Raw genomic sequence first — 20,037 nt, 5'->3', positions numbered from 1 at the left:
CCCTGCTTTGTGAGAGGTCTGCGCCACTCTCCTCACCGTGCTGCCGGAGCCTCCTCGCCCGGTTTCTCAGCATCTGACTGTGGAAGAGGTGGACGATAACGTGCGAGGAGTTGACAACGGCCATAAGTGCAGCGATGATCGCAGCGGGCTCCATGCTCGCAGTGCTGTGGCGTCCGCGCTGTAACCGACCAGAGAAGGGCGCGAACAGATTTCCCGCCGGCGCTTTCAAGGAAGAGAGGGAGGGCGGGATTGACGGTTCAATGACGACACATTTTTCCCCCCAGCATGCATTGGGGTGAAATCCCACAATTCCAATGGGCAGCGGGGAGTGCGGGAACTGTGGGATAGCTTCCCACAGTGCACCGCTTCCAAAGTCGAAGCTGGCCCCGTGAATGTGGACTCAGAAGTTCGAATTTGTGTATTTAGTATGGATACACAAATTCGACTTATTAAGGTCGAATCCACAAATTCGACTTAAGTAGATTCGAAATAGTCCTGTAGTGTAGACAAGCCCTAAGATCCCCTCCAACCCTAGTGTTCTATGTTTTCAAAAAGGCACTTAAGGTGAAGTTATATTCTGGAAAGAACAGGCCACTTGTGCAAGCTATAAAAACAGTCCAAAATGTTTCCACAACTGTAAAATGCTGAGAATAAAAATTATTTTTTCAAGGTTATTCATAGTGGGACTGAAAACTGCATGACTAATGTCAGTTGGAGGACTGGGTATGCAAAGACTGTAGCACTGGGTCTGTTATCAATATTTTAATTCAAGGAACAAAGTAGCAGATTGGTACAACAGATGTAAATTTAAAGCTTGTTGCCTCCAATTTGAATAATGCAATATGCAGAAAATACTACAAAGTGATCCTAAAATGTAAAGCAGTAACTTTTTTTTTAAAGTATGGATCTGAAGTGCTAAGTGCCATATCAATTAAAGGCACAAAGAAATCCTGACCCTGCAAATGTTATATGAGAACAACTTCTTGAAAGTCAATGGGCCATTACTTCCAAATACAATATCGGGCCTGCTTCTACAACCCGTATGTGAACACAAGTTTAAGGTTATAAAAGGATTAAAGTTACAGTACTATGAGAACTCACCCACACAAATTTAGCCTTGTATTTAATGAGTCCAGTCACTCATGAATACTTTATAGGCTCCCAGTACTGTACTGTAGTAGCTGAATGCCTCACAATCTTGTTTATCCTCACAACACCCATGTGAGGTGGAGAAGTACTATTATGCTTATTCTACAGATGGGAAACTTGGGACTGCAAAGATTAAGATCAAGGCTATCAAAGGTATTTAGGCACCTAACTTCCATTGGAAATCAATTGGAGTGAAGCACCTAAATAACTCTGAGAATCTAGGCCTTTAAGTGATTTGCCAAAGCTGTCTGTCTGTCACAGACTAAGGAATTAAACCTGGATCTTCAAAGTCCTAGCCTAGTGCTCTAACCACTTCTTACCTCTCCCTCCTTTATACTGAAACTTAAAAATTAGAGATTTTTTTTTTGCATCATTACTTTAATACAGTCAGGAGAACTGGGACCTGCATCTTTAAGGGCTGAGCTTTCCAGAAAGGGACTCTGGCTGGGGGTGTATGGTGAAGCTCTTGTTGCACACAGCCAATTAGAAGTGGACACAGAATAAACCCAGTTTTGTTAAAATTACCTGAAGCACTGAGTGATCACTGAACACCACCCAACGTCACTGCCAGGTTGTGGGCAACCAGACTTAGTAGTCAGAGTGAGAGCCAGAGTTTGTGGTCACAAGACAGGAATCAGTTGAGTCAGGATACTAGAAGGACAAAAGCAGGAGACAAACGGGAGATCAGAACCATAAGTCAGGTACCAGAGTCAGACTGGGTCAGGATACCAGGAGGTCAGAATTAGGAGACAAGCTGGAGGTCAGAACCATGCATCAGATGCTAGGAGTCACGCTGGGTCAAGATGCCAGGAAATCAGGGAGCATGAGCAGGAGTCACACAGTCTAGAGCAGGATAGAGCCCAGCTTTTCAGACAGTTTCCTGTTCCTGCCGGTGGCTTAAGTAGGGTATAACAGTCTATATATCTCTGTACATCCCTTTTACAAGATTATGACAAATGTTGTACAAAGTGTGCCTTGTGAGGTATCATTTGAAAACTCATAATTTGCTGATCATTATTGTCTTGTTAAAATGTGTGGCAACACTGTATGTAAAGTTATAACATTCTACTGTATGATATTATTAAGAGCAGCCACAAACCAGTTCCTCAGAGCCAAAAGGCAAACTGATGTCTCAGCCAGGTGTCACCGAAATCAAATAGACCATCACCTGATTAAGTAGCCATTCTTTGACAGGAAAAAAGGTGTGAGTGAGAAATTTACATCTCGGAAAGAAACATCTGGAGGGTCCCCAGCCCCACAGACTTTATGTCTGCAGAACCCTATCCAAAGATGATTCCCAAAGAAGAGGAAAAAAGATAAAAATGGGGGAATATATGCCCCAAATGATCTCTCCCTTCATCTTTGCTCATGGAATGGAAACACTTGAAGAACAAAGGACTGGGGAGGGATCATGGCTTCAGCCAGTGAGACTCCTGTAACATGTGGTGAGAGAGACCCTTTGCTTTGAATTCACTTTAGCTTAGGGTTGCCACCCATCTGGGTTTTACCCGGACACTCTGTTTTTTGGCTTCTGTGTCCAGGTGCCATTTAGAGTTACCAGGTGCCTAGTTTTTAACCAGAAAGTCTGGTCAAAAAGGGAACCTGGCAGTGTCTGGTCAGATGTACTGACTGGACACCAAAAGTCTGGTTACCGTGGGGCAGGTTTGGGCGCTGGGTCATTAACACACACCAGCCACTGCTTAGCCAGGGCCACCTCCTACCTGCAGGCAGGCTCCTTGTCAGGCTGCAGCAGCTTCTGTCCCAGCCACAGAGCAGAGGCAGCCCAGCTGGGGGCAGGTAGGGAGGTGGAGATGCTCCAGCGAGCGATGGGCAGCGGGGGGGAAGAGGAGCGAGAAATGGGGACAGGGCCTCTGGGGGAAGAGGCAGAGGAAGGGCAGGGCCTCAGGGGAAGAGGCAGAGCAGGGGATGGTGCCTTGGGGGAAAATTGGGGGAAAGATGCGGGGAAGGGGGCAGGGCCTTGAGGTCCGGTTACCAGCAATTAGAAAGGTGGCAACACTTACTTTAGCTTCACTTTAAGTTAGGTATTAGTTGCATTTCCCCCCTTTATTTCTTTGTAACCACTTCTGACTTTTATGCCTCGTTACTTGTAACTACTTAAAAATCTATCTTTCTGGAGTGAATAAACTTGTTTTATTGTTTTATCTAAACCAGTGTGTTTGGATTGAAGTGTTTGGGAAACTTCATTTGGGATAACAGGATCTGTGCATACCATTTTGCATTAACAAAAGCTTGTATTGTCCAGGAGAAGACTGAGAAGTGCACGATGCAGATTTCTGGGGGAAAGTCTGGGACTGGGAATTTGCTGGTGTTTCTCTGCAGTGTAATTAAATGGTGGCTGCATACAGTGTAGCTGGGAATGATTTCCATGCTGGAGGCTGGGTGTGAGCAGACCGCGAGTGGTTGCTCTCATGGCAAAACAGTGTGAAAGGCACCCCAGGCTGGATAATTGAGGGGGGACAGCTGTTCAACAGTCCAGATTGTACCTTGGGTACAATGTCATAGGGCCAACAGGCCAGTCAGCTGCTCCTGGTCTCCACCAATAGGACTGCAGGAGCCTCAAACTGGGGCTGGGCTTCATGGGTCCCAGGTAAGCAAGCATCTGTAGCCTTCCAGATGGAGGGCTGTAGTGTGGCTGCTTCTAGAAACACTCCAGACACAGGTTTGAGACCTGTGGGTCATGCTATCACACCCTTCTCTATGAGTGCCCTCTAGGCAATGTGGGTCCAGGTTTCTCAGAGTGGCCCTTATGGAAAGCCCAGGGCAGGAGCATGAACACTTTCCTCTAGCTCCCAAGTGCATTCCTCTGGGCCATAACCTACCTTGCCAGTCAGTCAGGTATCCTAATTTGCCCTGTTTGTTCTTAGAGTCGAGGACTTCATGTACAACATATTTCACAAGGAGCATGTCGACTCCTAATGTATTGGTGGGGATGGTGATTGGACTTTATGGGGGAATGTGTTCTCAGTGTATGTTTTCAGAAGTGAGACATGGAACATAAGATGGAAGGTATGTCTGAAGATATGTCTACACTGCAAATAAATACCCGTGGGTGGCCCATGCCAGCTGACTTGGGTTTCCAGGGTTTGTTTAACTGCAGTGTAAACTTCTGGACTTGGGCTGCAGCTGGAGCTCTGGGACCCTCCCACCTCACAGGGTCCTAGAGCAAAGGCTCCAGCTCAACCCCGGAAGTCTACACTGTAATTAAACAACCCCTTAGCCTGAGTTACATGAGCCCAAGGCACAGGCCAGCTGCGGCTGTCAAATTGCAGCGTAAACATATCCTAATGGGTCGAAGGAGCTGAAGCTCAAAGGTGACTAGGTTAATTTATTGCTGAATGCAGTATCAGCCAATGAATCAATTGTCTTGTGTCCAAGAGGGTCTGTCCATGTGGAGATGTTCTGTTGAAAGCCTTATCTTTTGTCCTACAGAGTAGGTGGGACCCTGTTGTCTATGTTTGTCTACATGCCTTTTGCCTTTTCAAGATGTCCCTTCACCTCCTCTTGGATGTGATGGATGTGTTCTACTAGGTCTGAGGCAGATGGGTTGGAGGAGGATGTGGTAGTTGTGGGCGAAGGCAGGGGTGGTACCCATAGTTGCTAAAGAAGGGGCCATGGCTTATGATGCATGGTCCACATTATTGTATGAAAACTCTTCATTGGTAACAGTGAAGACCAGTCATCCTGGTGATGGTTGATGTAGCTTCATAAGTATTGTTCAAGGATCTGACTGATTCTTTCCATTTGGTCGTTTGACTGAGGATGGTAGGCAAAGGACAGGTGCATATGGACTCCTAATAAATGTAGGGCCTCATGCCAGAAGTGGGGAGTAAACTGGGGTCTCCGTTTTGAGGTGATATGATCTGGAAGACCATGAAGCTGGACTACATTGTTTATCCAGAGCCTGGCAGTTTCCTCTGCAGAGGGTAAACCTGTGCAGGGAATAAAGTGAGCCATTTTAGAAGAGCATCTACCACTGTTAAGATGGCAGTGAAACCACTGGATTCTGGTAGTTCTGCCACAAAGTCCAAGGAAATGGCTTCCCAGGGCCAAGATGGTGTGTCCAGAGGTTGGAGGAGACTGCAGGGTTTCTGGCAAGGGATCTTGATGCAGGCACACACCTTGTAGGAAGCTGTAAATGTCTTTACCATGGTGTTCATTCGGGGCCACCAGAAAAAATGATATGCTAATCGTTGAGTTTTATATTGCCATGTCTTGCCAAGGTGCCGTGCAAGACACTTGCCATGGCACAGTTGGAGAACTGCCACTCTTGCAGGTCCAGGGGGGAATACAGATGCAGTCCTTCACAAATGTGATCCCCTTATGGGTGTCGTGTGGTTCTTGGCCAACTCATTGGATGGAATTCTGCAGATGGAGGCAGAACGGATGAGTGCAATCAGATCTGAGCAGTGAGTGGCATTAAGAAAGTCATGGGATTTGCAAACATGGGCTGGTTCCAGACTGGGGCCTCATGAGTCAGGGTCATATGTTTGGAACAAGGCATTGGCCTTGCCGTTCCTGGTTCCCAGGTAGTAAGTCAGGGTAAAGTTGAACTGGGAGAAGACTAGGGCCCATCAGAGCTGTTGTTGGTTCAGGGTCTTGGTCTGTATAGGTACTGCAGGTTCTTGTGGTCCGTGAACACTTGGACCCAGATGATGGGCTCCTTCCAAGTCATGTCTCCACTCTTCAAAGGCAGTCTTAATTGCCAGGAGTTCCTTGTCCAGGATCTCATAGTTTTGCTCAGCAGGTGTGAGCTTCCTTGAGTCATAGGCGATGGGATGCAGTATTTGCTTTAGTCCATGCCTTTGGGAGAGGACTGCTCTTATCGCCGTACTAGAAGCCTTGGCTTCCACAATGGAAGCTTGCACCATGTCAGGGTGGGCCAATATGAAGCAGTGTGGAGGCAAGCTGCAATTGCTCATCAGCATGCTGGGCCATGGGTGACCAATGGAGCTTGGTGTTTTTTCAGAGTAGGGCAGTGAGGAGTTTAGCTTGTTTTGAAAAAATTTGAAATGAACCTCTGGCATTTTTGCCCCTGGCTGAAGTTGTGTGGGGAGATTTTCTGCATTCTTCTTCTCAAAGACATCAGTGTAATCACGGTACTTGGAGGGGGGGAGTTCCATAGTCTCCTACTTAGATGTTTCAGTGCACACAACTACCCCTACTTGAGTCTGATTGGGTTTGGGTGCAACATTCATTGGTCGCTGGCCATGATGTGAGCAGAGTTCTGACAGAAAGGTGACTTTCTGTTCTCACCAGTGAATGAGGGGGTCATGAAGAGACAGCCAGGAAATGCAGGAAAATGCAGGGGATGGATCACAGCAAATTGTGTCATTTATCCATGTCCCTGAATAATGGCCTCCAGGGCAACAATCTTCTCCAGAACTGGACCTGAAGACAGTGGGGAATCATCAATAGTTTTAATTGTGTTGGGCATGGCCTTGCATAGCAGGAGTATCTGTAGGGGCTGTAGCTGCATCCATTTAATTGTTGGCTGCTCCCGAATCAATGAGGGCCTGTTGGAAGGCAATATACTGGGGGGGAGAGGTCTCCCAAAATGTGCAGCTAGATAGACACCTGCAAACAGGAAGCCTCTGGATGGGGCTCAGGGTGCATCTCAGTGAGGACAAGGGTACAGGAAGTTCTCATCTCTGAGGGTCCAAGCTGGTTGCTCCCAGGTCGGGGTCAGCTCCTTGCCCCATGCTCTTTGGCAGGCTGAGATGGCATGGCCAGTTTCACCACAGTAGGTGGTGATGGCGCCACTGCTCCTTTTCTTCAGGTGCGAGTTGCTGGAGAGACAGATGTGAGAAGGATGGACTCAGCAGCACCACGGCAGCCACTACTAGAAGCATCGGACTCACCCAAATGGGCCCTCTGCCTTCAGGCGGAGAATCAAGCACTGCAGGCCCAAGTTGTGCAGCTGATCTCAGGCAACCAATGCTTGCAGGAGCAAGTGAGACAGCTTAGCACTGAGAATACTGTGCTGCAAACACAGCGTGCAGTGCCTTGTCCCCAACAAGGGCCTGCAATACTCTAATGGTTTGATGGGGTTGTTTTTAATTTGGTTTCCCAGTTATGTCAAAAGGCCTTTTGCTTTTCTCTTTAATATTGTAGCCAATTTGCTCTAAAGCCTCAAGAATAAATTCTTAAGGAAGAGAGGCTGTTTTTTCTACTGCTGTATCAGCTGATCTCTTTCATCAAGCCCCATGCTCTTTGCCAGCAATGCTGCTTCTGAGACCAAAAGCCCCTCTTGGCTCAGTCACTTTGGCCCAGCAGCCTATGTCAGCCCCAAAGCACAAAGGGCTACAATGCAAAGCGAAGCAATTTGTGTGTGCATGCTTTGAGGTTCTGCATTGTGACCACCATTCTCCTAGATTGGACTGTCATGGGGTACAGCCCTCATTGCCAGACTGGCACCGCCTCCTGGTTGTGATGGAGATTAGCTCAAGGCTGATACCTACGTTTGCAGTCTGCACACCGACACAGTCTTTGCTCCCAACTACGGCTCCTCTCTCAGCTCCCAGAACCGCAGCATCCTCTTCTTGCCTCAGCCCTCCAGCTAGTCATCATCTGTGCTCCACCGTTCCAGGGATAGGTATCTCTGGCCAACAGTCCAGTGGCAAGCGGGGAGAACCCTGGCAGTGTTCCCTCTAATTTTTACCACACATCTGCAGAATGAATTTTGTGATGTGCACCACTATGGAGGTGATGTGTGACACATTACCTCCATAGTGGTGCACATCACAAAATTCATGTGGCGGGGGTGGGGCCAATGGGTTCAGAGTGTGGGTGGGGGCTCAGGGCTGGGGTAGAGGGTTGGGGCACTGGGGAGTGAGGGCTCCAGCTGGGGGTGCGGGGTCTGGGGTGGGGTCAGGGATGCAGGGTTTGGAGTGCAGGCTGCCCCAGGGAGAGAGGACTCCCCCAGCTCTGTCTCCGTGCCGCAGCACCTGGGCTGGGGGGAGAGAGACACCTCTCCCTGCTACTGCAGCTTCAGGACTAGGGGATAGGCACCTCTCCCCTGGCTGCAGCAGGTCTGGGCTGGGGCGCTTCTCCTCGCTGGCTGCGGCAGGTCCGGGCCAAGGCTCCTCTCACCACTGGCCGTGGCAGGTCCGGGCTGGGGGAGAGGTGGGAGGTCTGGGGATAGGGGAGAGGCATCTCTCCCTGCCACAGTCCTGAGCAGCGCTTAATAAGTTGCTGCGCAGCCACATGGCTTAGAGGGAACTTAGGATCCAGGCCCATCCACTACTCCAGGCCCCAACCCAGGGACCCTATAAATAGCAGCTTCCTGCTGCTCCTCTGTAACCTCTTTCAATGCCACTCTGTTTCCCTGGACCACTTCGTTCCCCATGGGCCCAGCACCTTCTTCGCCTTTATCTCAATGCCTCAGCTGCTCAGTCCCCAGGAGCCAGCTACTGCTCTGTCCAAGGTCCTTATAGTTCTCTCAGCCCAGAACTACACTAGCGGGGGGGTCGACCTAAGATACGTAACTTCAGCTATGCAAATAGCGTAGCTGAAGTCGGCGTATCTTAGGACGACTTACCTGGCCGATCCGGCAGGTAGTGAAGACCTGTCCTCAGTCTTCCAGGGACACAGTCCTTACTCCCAGCAGCAAATCACACATCTCTGCTCAGCAGCTCTTTTTATATGGGCCTGCTGGGCCCTGACTGGCTGTTCCTCGCAGCCCCTCTCCTATTGGCTGCTTCCTGCGCAGCCTCCCTAGGGCTCTATTAATCCCTTCTCTGCCAGTGTGGGGTGGATGCCTCATCACATGGAATCTCTTCTATGTTATTTGATCTAATTCTTAGTAGGCTGGAAGGGCCAATAAGAGGCTTTCTTTTACAGGGGCTCTTTTACATGTGGCCTCTAGGAGCACACCCGGCCCATGTCGGTATGCAACTCTGGCAATGGTGATTGACAAGGTCTTCAGATGATGACCATGCTTCCGCTATTGTTTGTTTTACTAATTCAGAGTGTTTCTGTCCCCGTGGCCATGAGCCATTTGTTACAAAAATTAAAATTAAAATGACACAGGCCCCATGCAAGAACAAATGTGGTCAGTCCAATGGAAAACAGAGTAGATGAGCTCTTCCTCTTGCTCTGAAGCTTGCTAAGCTTATGGATTGGCCATCCTGGCTGCGAGCTGAAGCTCTCTGGGCGTCTGTAGATTCACACGCTCACCACTCCAGCCTGCAAGGGAAGCTGAGCTTGTATAATTTGTGCTTCTTTCCCCTCTGCCTTTCTACACACAACTTCCTCGTGTGTTCTAGTGACAGCTATGGTTGAGGGGAGCCCATGGAGACACGATCTCTGGTGACCAGCAGAAGCCACTTAGACTGGGTGGTAATAATTCCCTAGTTCACCAGGTCTTGTGCAGTTTCACATTGGAGATCCTTGGATAGTGCTCTATAATTCCCAGCCATTACGGTATAAAAAAACCCATTAGACTATCACTAATGACAAGGAAACCTTGTTAGTTCACAGCTAATGACCAGGAAGCCCAATGTTGTATGCAGCGTTGCTGTAGCCTTTGTGGTCCCAAACCTGAAGAGGAGCTCTGGGGTGGCTTGAAAACTTGTCCCTCTCACCAACAGAAGTTGGCCCAATAAAAGATACTACCTCGCCCGCCTTGTGCCTCTGGGAAGCCCAGTGTCAGTTCCCGCAGTTGGTGAATTAGTAAGCAAGCGCGCCACTCATGAGTTTATTGTGACAGCTGTCGTTTAGCTGTAATGAGCTGCGAATCTCATCCTTCCCAGCCTAGCTGCAAACAGACAGACGTGTGTTTTGTAAACACATGGAAATATTCAGGGAGCAGTGCACATCTTTTGTTGGGTGATGGCGGGGTGGGGAGGAATCCCTGCCTTGTTCTGTGCAAACGACCAAGGGCCAGATCCCGAGCGCCTGTGCTCCGGTTTCAGAGTAGCAGCCCCGTTAGTCTGTATCTGCAAAAAGCACAGGAGTCCTTGTGAACTCCCTGGAGTTCTCTGGGAATGGCGCTGGCCCCAAGCATGCAGAGCCAGGTTCTGCCATGTTGCAGTCTCTTGTGCTGAGCAACTTGAACAAGGCGGGTGGGGAGAAACGGGCAGGGGACGTTTCTCCCTCTGTACCGAGCGCTCGGTGCCTGCCTGCCTGAAGCAGTTAAACGGGGCAGAGGGGGAGCCCGGCTGGCAGCTCGCTGCCCTGTGATATGCCAGCCACAGGGTGACGCAAGGGCTGGAAGGCTCCAACTAAACAAGCCATTTTCACCTACGTAATCAGCGCTAGTGGAGCTTCAGCGGCAGCAGCAGCAGCAGCTCTGAGCTACTCGAGCGGCCACCGCCTCCTCCCGCTGCCTGAGAGCCCGAGCCGGGAAGCCAGCATGTCCGCGCCGCCGGATCGCCAGGGGCTGCCGCTGTCGGGCTCCGGGGAGCGCTGGGCCGGGGCCAGGGCCGGGGCTCAGCGGAGGGATGGAGACGGGGCGCAGCAGCCGCAGCTGCCGGGCGGCTCCGCCAGGGAACACCCGCCCGTTACCATGGCGACTGCATCCGCAGGTAAAAGGCGAGGTACCCAGAGGCGCTCCGCTAAGGGTGGCGGGCAGCATCCTCCCCCGCCCCGCGGCTCCGCTCCCTGCCGGCTGCCTGGCGATCGCCAGGAGGGACATGCTAAGGAACCAGAGAGCCCGGCCGGCAGGGGTGGGGGCGGCTCCAGCGGCTCTGCCGAGTTCCCGCAAGCGCTTTGCGGTTCCTTGGGCGCCGCGCGCCCGGCTCTGGAGCTCGGGGGGAGGTTATTTCTCTCCGGGCTGCCCGTGAGCTCCCTTACACCGGTGTCAATCCGGACTGACTGGCTGAGTTCAAGGAGTTAATCCGCATTTGCTTCGGAGAGCCCAATCTGGCCCTTGTTTAATTTCAACATGTGGAATTGATTCATTGAAGTTCAGTATTTGGGGGGAGGGGAGTGTGTTTATTTCCTACTGGCTCTTGGGACACAGCTTAATTTAAATATTTCTTCTTGCTGTGTTTATTTCCCATTTGCTTTTAGGGGTGCAGCTCATGTCGTTTGCTTTGGGGATGTATTTGGTTTCCCTAGGCTTGGGAGCACCTTTCCTTTGGTAGGAGTGGTAGCAGCAGGCACTGGCACGCACCTGTTAGTGAAATCCAGAGACTTCAGCTTCTGGGAGTTCATAGGAGAATTATTTGAGGAAAGTGCTTCTATATTTTCTCTGTGGTTCCCCCCTTCCTTTCTCCGTTGTCAGCTGGGGGGGGGAGGGGTGGAATCTAACTAACCATTGACATGTGGGAAGTTGGCTGCTCTGATTTAAATTCTTGTCCACTGGGAAACAGATGCCCCCATTATGCAGCTGTACAGTATTAAACTTGGGTTGACTAAGTTGGAGGTGAGAGGCTTGGGATCAACATGAGTCCCAGTTATGCAATAACCGCAGATGCATCAGGAGCAACGTTTTGGGTTGGGTCCCTGTCTGATCTCTTACCATCATTCAGCACAAAAGACTTGCTGTCCAGGAGGAATGCAGGTTACATGACCATTTGTTGCCGGCTCTATTGTGGAGGCACATGATTCCACTTACACACAGCCCTGGCTTTCTCGGTGGGTGTGTGCTCAACATGGATGTTTTGCTGCAGCCTTTCTGGCTGCTTGGTTCTTCTGGGTTCAGTAGTGACATGGAGGCTAATGCCTATCAGCTGATGGAGACAATGTCATATGTTTTAGAGCTCTGGGCAGGCAGTAAAATCTGCCTGATGTGCTGCTCATTAGCTAATCTGGGTGGTAGGTTGTGAAACGTGACTTTATATTGATGAGGGAGGTATATGGGTTGTAATGTAAATGTAAGGGAGAGGGGTGTGTGTGTGTGTGTGTGTGTGTGTGTGTAAAAGTAGAGGGTGGGGGGTCCCTCGGTAGAGAGATTTCCCTTAAAAGTATAATTATACAAACGGCTGTGGGGACCTAATCTTTCTTTCTTCATTTGTGGAGAGAAACATGGCAATCCTGAAGCTCAGACTATATAAAGAACAAAGATGGGTGGCTTCTTGCACAGCACAAATCAAATCCCCACTCAACTGAAAAAACTGTGATATTGCCTACGTTTAATGAAAGCTTCTTCAGTGTTGAATTTATCTGTCAGGTGCCACTGATGCTCTCCAGAGTGCACTGCATTTGAAAGAGAATAGTTAGCTGGTAGAGAAAATCATGAAGATGTTGCATTTGGAATAATCTACACAGAGCTGTTATAAATATATATATATTTGTGCCAAACTCAGGGGGTGGGAGGAGAGAGAGAACTCAGCAGTACAAATACTAACTGATACTTACCGGTTGCAGATTGATGAGACCCCAGATTAGCTAATAAATGTGCTAATGTTGTTGCATTTCAAAATATTTTAAAATGAGTATACTCTTTTGTGTGTATTGTATAATTCTAAAAAATGTGTGTGTGGGTGGTGGTGGTGCGGGGGGGGGGGCAGATAGCAGAGCACTCCATCCAATGAATCCACTGCATTCACGCACAGCCTTCTCTTTATTTTGTTGCTATAATATCAGTGGTTTCTATGTTCCAAAGGGCATAGATAATCGTAATTGTTGTCTCATTTCACAGGGGGGAAGCGCATTGTTTACATACTCTTTCTGTGTGATTATTTTTAAGTTAGCAAATAAGGGGCATTCGCATGTTGCTGAGTATGTAGAACTTTCTTGTGTTTCTTAAAAGCAGTTGAACTCCGTTGTTCATAGGGTGGCATCCTGCATGCCTTGTTCAGGTGCGCAATTCCATTAAAACCTGAGAGCTGTGGGAATAGACCAACAGGGAGATACATAGATGCGGCAAATGTCATCATAGAGAAGTTAGCCAGGTAATAGTCACTAGGTTGTGGAGACAGTCGGGGATAGTTTATGCAATTAACAAGACATGGAAGCAAAACAAAAAATGGAATCACCAATGTGTTTCCCAGTCACACCCCAGCCATCCTGCTTATATGTTATATATCCCCTTCCTACACCCTGGATCTGTTGTTTTTCATTTGCTAAGCTACATGCTCCTTCAGGTATCTATTGGGTTTCCAGGAAACGGGGTGGGCGAAGCCCGCCCCATGCTAACGGAACCCCCCCCCCCAGCCTAAGGGGAGGTACCACAGGGCCTCAGAAACCCACTAATTGCGGGGGACAACTAATAAAAGAACAGGGACAGGAGCGTGGTCAAAGGGTCATAAGAAGGGATCCTGACGGGGACACCGAGCAGAGAACCCCGGACAGCGCCCACTGCTCCTCGAAGGCGTCAAGGGAGCCAGCGGACGCCGCCCAGAGGAACTCCGCCCGGAGACGTGAGCGGACGAGGGACCGGAAACAAGCCCCACAGTCGCAGGAGTCTTCGTCGGCCAACCTCCTCTCCCTGGTTGCGTGGATGGCCTTTTTAGCCAGGGCGAGGAGGAGGTTGACCAGGAGGTCCCGCGACTTTGTGGGGCCACGGATAGGGAGTGCATGGATAAGGAGGTGATGGGAAAAGTGCAGCCAGAAACGTAACAGAATGTCGGTGAGGAGCCAGTATAGGGGCTGCAACCTGGCGCACTCTAGGTAAACATGCGCCAGGGTCTCCCTCATGCCGCAGCTCCTTCAGGTAAGAACTGTGTCATCTCAAGTGTTTGGAAAGTGCCCTGCACCTTGTAGATGCCACTGACATACAGACAACTAAGAATAATAAGAGCATTTACTCATTAGCTGTGCAAAACTTTTTTGTTATGAAACCCGAAACCTTGCAAACTTTCCCTGGCTTTGGATTTTGCTATAAACTTGAAACGCAGCCAGGGCCGGTTGAAAGGCAGGTGAATATTTTCAAGCCAACCTGGGCTCAGTTTTGAGCCAAACCAGCTGCATGTCAAAATGATGTTAGTGGCTTTGATGTGATTTAGGAGTGAAATACAATTTTTACAGCGGTTTCACTCCGAGCGTTTGTGTTCAGCCAAAACCAGGGTTGACTGAAACTGAAGAAAAGGTTCCATGAATTCCTGATGGGGAGCGGGAGTGAGATATAGCTGTGCTGCATCGACCGCTCATAATTAGACCTGGAGATTTCTCAAGCAAAATCTGGGCTATAGGAAGCTACGGTTTCCACATCTGTTAATTCTCCTGCATGGCTGCTAGATTAGAAATCACTGGGGTGACTCTTCATCCCTGGAGGGGCAAGATGAAAGAGGGGACGTACTTCTGCTTTTGTATGCGGCTCAGCCCTTTGTGCAGAGAATGGTCTTCCCCTCCCAGAATGTGAACTTGGTTGAGGGCAAGAAGCACTGTAGGCTGATCTTGCAAGATTAAAACAGCAGTGAGAGATTGCTAAGCATTTGTATGTTTCTGAAGAAAGCTCCATGCCACCCAACACACCATCTGCACATGGATTCTGCTATTTATTTTTGTCCATTGACAGTAATTAAAATTCTTTGGAAAAAAAAACCTTTCCAAAAATATTGCACAGGCTGATATCAGGCGTTGCCTGGGATAAACACAAAATGACAGAATAGCGACGGGTAGATTCTGGCCCCTGGTTGGGGTGTGTTAGTGGGGTGAGGAGGGAGTGGGACACAGGATGCCCTTTGCATCCTTACCACACCAGAATCCTGGGAGAACAAGTAGGGTGTAGGCTGGTGCAGCCAACTGATATCTCCAGTGGGGCAGAAGTGGAACTATGGATTCTCTCCAATGCCACGCAGATTGGCAGTTCAGGGCTGGTACTGAAAGGTATACATACTGCATTCCAGGCTGGATTAAGGGTATAGGCACTACAGGCCTGTGCCCAGGACTCCAGTTCCCAGGATCACGAGAGGATGTCATAATCTCAGGTTTCATTATTATTATTTTTTATTAAAGAGTAGATTTCTAGCCCACATGCTTGTGAAGAAAAGCTTGAAAATGTGACCTGAATTTAACTGATGCAGCAACATCTGCCTGAGTCTGCAGAGAGCCTGAAACAATCATTCCAAGATGGGAGAACTGCTCCATGCACTGTAGTAGGGTGTGAATTCCAAGAGCCATTGCTCTGGGGGCCCTGCCAACATCACCCAAATAGGATTTGGTGTGTGGCAGAAGAAGAAGAGTTCAGCAGGCCTAACCCACCTACCTACCCAAACAGATACATGCTTGCTGCTGGGTAAGGGCTGGGGCTCACCCCTGTGGCCATTCTTACCACCTTGTGGAGGTAGAGGGGACCCCTTCTTCTAAGTAAAGAAAGGACCCTACTGCTGCTCTTGAGGGGAAATGGGGGGCTTGATGCGACAGACCCTGCTCCTTTGGGAGGGGCTCCCCTTGCCATTACTACTGCAAGCTGGGAGAAGTGGGGCATGGCACAGGCTGCAGAGGCAGAACCAGAGTGTCCTGTGTTGCCTTAATCTGGCCCTGACTGTACCCTCGCAATAGTGTAGCAGCTGCCTCTCCTGCCCGTAGCCCCCTGAGCCCTGGTGGCATTCAGCCTGCCTGCGTCTGCAGGTAGTGTGTGTCCCATAGCTGGTGTGTTGCCCTTCACACCCTCCCTAACACAGCTGCGGCTTTAACCCCCGCAGCTTAGCCCTTTTGTTTTTAAATATGGTGGTCCGACTTGATTCCTTTAGCTCGACGTGTGACAAATGTCCCTAGCAGAAAGTGCTGCACAGCCAAGCCCTTAAGGGCAGTAGATTGTTGATTAGATTGATATGCGTATTTGAAAGCTCAACATTAAAACAGAGGGAGGGAAAATGATGCAAATCTTCAGGCAAGGCTGACAGCTGCATCGTGCCCTCTCCAACAGATACATGGCAGCTCCCAAGAATAGGCACAAAGCCAGTGGGTCTGCAGCTTCTGCTGCAGCCGCCCACCATTCCCCTTGGCTCCCCTGCACAAAGCTTGCTCGCTCAGGCTGTGAATGAGCTGACGGCACTGTTCAGCCCAGAATACGCCTGCCTTCATGTTGATACAGCTTAGCTCGTAAATCATTTTCATTTGCTCTTTTTCCCTGCGTCTGGGGCTATCTGGGTGCCAGAGGCAGCAAAGGCGGCATGATGACTAAAGACGGGAAGAGAATTTTAAATGGTCTTCAGGACAACAAGCTCTTGAGAAGACACTGACGCTGGGCCTGATGCTCGACCTTTGGTCAGGCAAAACTCTCATTGGAGTCAATGAGTTTAGAGAGTTGGATTGGAGCCCATGTAGCTACAATGCACAGGCTTTGTGCACCTACCTGGTCCCTTCAGCATCCCTGAACATCAGAACATTAACTAATCAACAGGTTGCTGCAAGGACCTGGTCGTAGTGTCTGTGATACAGTCATTTGATACAATATCAATGTCTGATATTGAAATGTGTTTTCTTAGCAGATTTTTTCATCCTCCCGCCATTGAGGGTTGCTCACGACATGAATACTGGGCTCCTGGCATTTATTTATTGAATTGCTGTAGAAAGAAGAGCATTGGTAGTATAGTGACACCTGCCCTATAAGCTACCTCCCTGTATCTAAAGCAGCCACTTTAAAATATGTCCACTACAGTCTTGTTCACAACCTAGTTAAAGCCTTCAGGGTGAATTAAGCCCTAGTTTGAAAGTGATTTAAGTGGAGTTGTACATACTTAGGCCAATGCAGTATTTGGCTCCTCTTGTTCTAGGTAACCAGATTTTCCCCTATGGCCCCTTGGATAATCCCTGAAAATTTAACAAATGCCCTGCAAATTAAGAGGTTGAATCAGATTATATTATAGAGGCTCCTTGCAGACCAAACAATTATATGATCTGATGTAGAATTTGCAAAAAGATATAGGAAAAAAAGTAGATTTATTTTTGGGTCTATACCTTCCTAAAGTTCCTTTGCAGCTTGTCTGTGCACTCCAGTCTGTGGCAAGTCAGTACATTGTGCATTTCTTTGGAGTACCAGTCATTCAAACAAAATTCTTCAGAATGTCACTGCCCAGCACCGTGCCTCGGTTTCCCCATCTGTAAAAATGGGGACAGTGATTCTTGCTCTCCTTTGTCGAATGCTTTGAAGTTTATTAGAGAAAAGTGGTATGTAAGAGCTAAGTGTTGTTGCTATTGTTATTGCATAAAATCTGTACGGCAATATGACTTCTCAAACCCATGGCAATCAAATTCCAGCGAAAACTCTGCCATTTCCCCACCACTACTGCTGTGGAGGGTATCCTGCTAAAGCTAGCATCAGCCTGTATATATGCCGTGGCCTTTTGATTGTTAAATAAATTGATGACCCTGGGAAAAAAACTGGTCACAGCCAATATGTGCGTATATCTGCCCTCGCCGCCTACCTTAGCTCTTAACCAATAAGTATTGCAAATGACTTGAGGAGGATCAGGAAGAAGAAGGAGACAAGATGGGTAGGGAGGGAAGAGATCACTCACCTCTAATGTATTAATCCCATAAATCAGTAATAAACTGTTTTATATATCAGGGCAGGCGGGGGGAAGAGAAGTGGAAGGAGACGTGTGGAAGGGGAGTTACTTTAGATGTCCCAATTCCATCATCCTGTGGACCTGTAAATCTTGTAACATAATTTCATTTGTTTGACTGTCTCTCTGGTCAGTGAACTACTTCTGCCCTTTTAATGCTGGTTGGAGGGGTATGGGAGAGGGGGCATCTAATCACATTGGTGTGTAGTTGTTGTGGCTGCCATAAATATTTTCATGTCATGATTTGCCTTTTAAATTGCACATCATACTGGAAATAAGGTACAAATTGTTAACAGAGAGGATAATTAACCATTGGGACAAACTTCTAAGAGAAGTGGTGGAAACATCAGCACTTTGAATTTTTAAATCTGATTTTGATTCAAACAGGAATTAATTCAGGGAAGTTCTATGGCCTTTGTTAGGTGGGAGGTCAGACTAGATGATCGCAGTGGTTCCTTCTGGCAATGGAATCTATGAAATTTAAAAAAAAACCACCCTTAAGATTTGCAACTATTTGGGGGTTTTGCCCCAAAAGATCACAGTGTACAGGTGGATTCAAGTCTGGGAGAGGAAGGAAGAGTGACATATGCTCTCATTCTACTTAGTAAGGTCTGTATCCAGTTACTTACTGTGCCTATTACCCAGGGGAAAGTTTGGGTAGATCCCGCTGACTCACAGGAGGCTCACAGCACCTGGCGAGATTAGGCCCTTTGCATCTATCAGCATTGCTGGGGTGGTTACATGCAAGGGGAGATTAGACACCTTTTCTATGAGTTGTTTATGGATACATCTATTTTATATTTACTTACTTATGAGTTGAGATTGTAATTCTTCTGCCTCCAAAGTGGTGCAAAAGCATATTCAGGTTTTGCATTTTAATGGGGCATTTATGTTCTAGCTTTTATTGTTTTCTCTCTTCTCTTACTGCCGGTTCAGAGCAATTTACAAATGCTTGGGGTTTTTAGCACAAAAAAATATGACATAGCAAAACTTTTTTTCCTAAGAATGGAATATTATTTGTAATGAATACTGTAAATCAGATGAAGTAAAGATACATAGTAGTGTATGTTTAGCATGATTCCAGCACTAAGAAAGACTTTTCAATGCATAATATTTTCATGTCTAAATACAGTTTTTATTCAGGATCAGTGATCTGGTCTATATCTTCTAACCATCTATAGGAATACTATGTCTGTAGGCAAGTAAATTCGCCGAGACTTACCTACAGATTTTAGGTTCTAAATATGAGAGCAGTTAAGCACATGCTTAAATCCATTTCTGTTGAACAAAATATTTGTGTGTTTTCCTAACTTCAGTGGGGCTTAAGCACATTCTTATATGCTTTGCAGAATAGGGATGGGCTTATTTAAGCATGTGCTTAAAGTTAAGAATTTACTTTGCTGAATCAGGGACTAGGTAATGTTAAAGACACAGAATGGATCAGTGGTATGGAAAAGGTTTTCAAAGCATAACCTATACAGCCTGTCTCTTTCAGATACCAGTAACAGTGTATATGTTCTTTATAATTTACTACAGTTTAGAATTGGGATTTTTATATTTAATTGAATAGCTGCCATCAAGGAGTTCTTAGAATATTTCCGTTATTGTGATTATTAGATGCCTGCCCTTGCTACAGCATTAAATTATCATGACATCTTATATGATAACGTAGATATTTGCGCTGAGATTAGTTTGACACAATTGCCATTAACAGTCGCTGGTTTGTGAGCATCTCTTTGTGCTGCAGTGACACTGCCCTCAAAAAACATGCCACATGGGAGTGTATGCCCCAAAATGTACATGGGGGGAGAAGAAGGAGATTGGAATTAATCACAGGGCATGGCTTTCTGTACCATGAAAATCCTGCAAATCCCATATAATGATGTAAGTTCTCGCTTGAATTGGGTCTTATATGGTGGGGTCCCCTGCACTGGATCACATCCAATTTTCTTTCCTTAAGTGGTGCTGAATTTATTAACTGCAGTTAAATTATTATTATTAGCAGTAATATTAAAGACATCTTCACCCTGATCTGTGAACCTTCAATCAGGGCTTAGAAAATATGCAGAGGCCTTTTTCAAGGAATAGAATGAGAGAAAGGCTATGTTTAGGGTTTGATCTGGCACCATTAAAGTCCTAGCAATGTAGGGCTGGAAGGGACCTTGAGAGGACACAGGACTCACTATACCTAGACCGTCCCTGATTGATGTCAATGGGAGCAGGATTAGGCCCTTAGGAAGGAAGCAAGACTGCCTAAGAAGGAAGGGTTGGTTTGTTTTTAATACAATCCCTCTTCTGTGCTACCGTTTGTTCTGTCTGTGGCAGTGCAGTGAAGGAGGAGCTAGATATACTGAATCCACAGTATGTGAACAAAGTTGTTTGTTGTGTCAGCATGCGATAGGATTGCACGAAGTGCTGCTTCTCCGGGCTGGCAGGCACTTGTTGCTCTTCTGAATGCCACCCACAGCCT

The 20,037-nt window shown here is 47.8% G+C and overlaps 1 protein-coding gene across 1 annotated transcript in view; it reads left to right on the top strand.

Moving 5' to 3' along the window:
* Positions 1 to 10,507: 10,507 nt before the first annotated feature.
* RTN1 (reticulon 1) overlaps positions 10,508 to 20,037 on the top strand; it is a 189,105-nt gene continuing 179,575 nt past the window's right edge. Inside the window, exon 1 of the mRNA XM_039536274.1 lies at positions 10,508 to 10,694. Within this exon, the coding sequence (XP_039392208.1) occupies positions 10,523 to 10,694 (172 nt within the window). The 5' untranslated portion in view covers positions 10,508 to 10,522. The remainder of the gene's footprint in view (positions 10,695 to 20,037) is intronic.

Source organism: Mauremys reevesii, linkage group 4 (genome assembly GCF_016161935.1).
Source record: "Mauremys reevesii isolate NIE-2019 linkage group 4, ASM1616193v1, whole genome shotgun sequence".
Classification (NCBI taxonomy): domain Eukaryota; kingdom Metazoa; phylum Chordata; order Testudines; family Geoemydidae; genus Mauremys; species Mauremys reevesii.
This window is presented reverse-complemented; position numbering and strand designations above follow the sequence as displayed.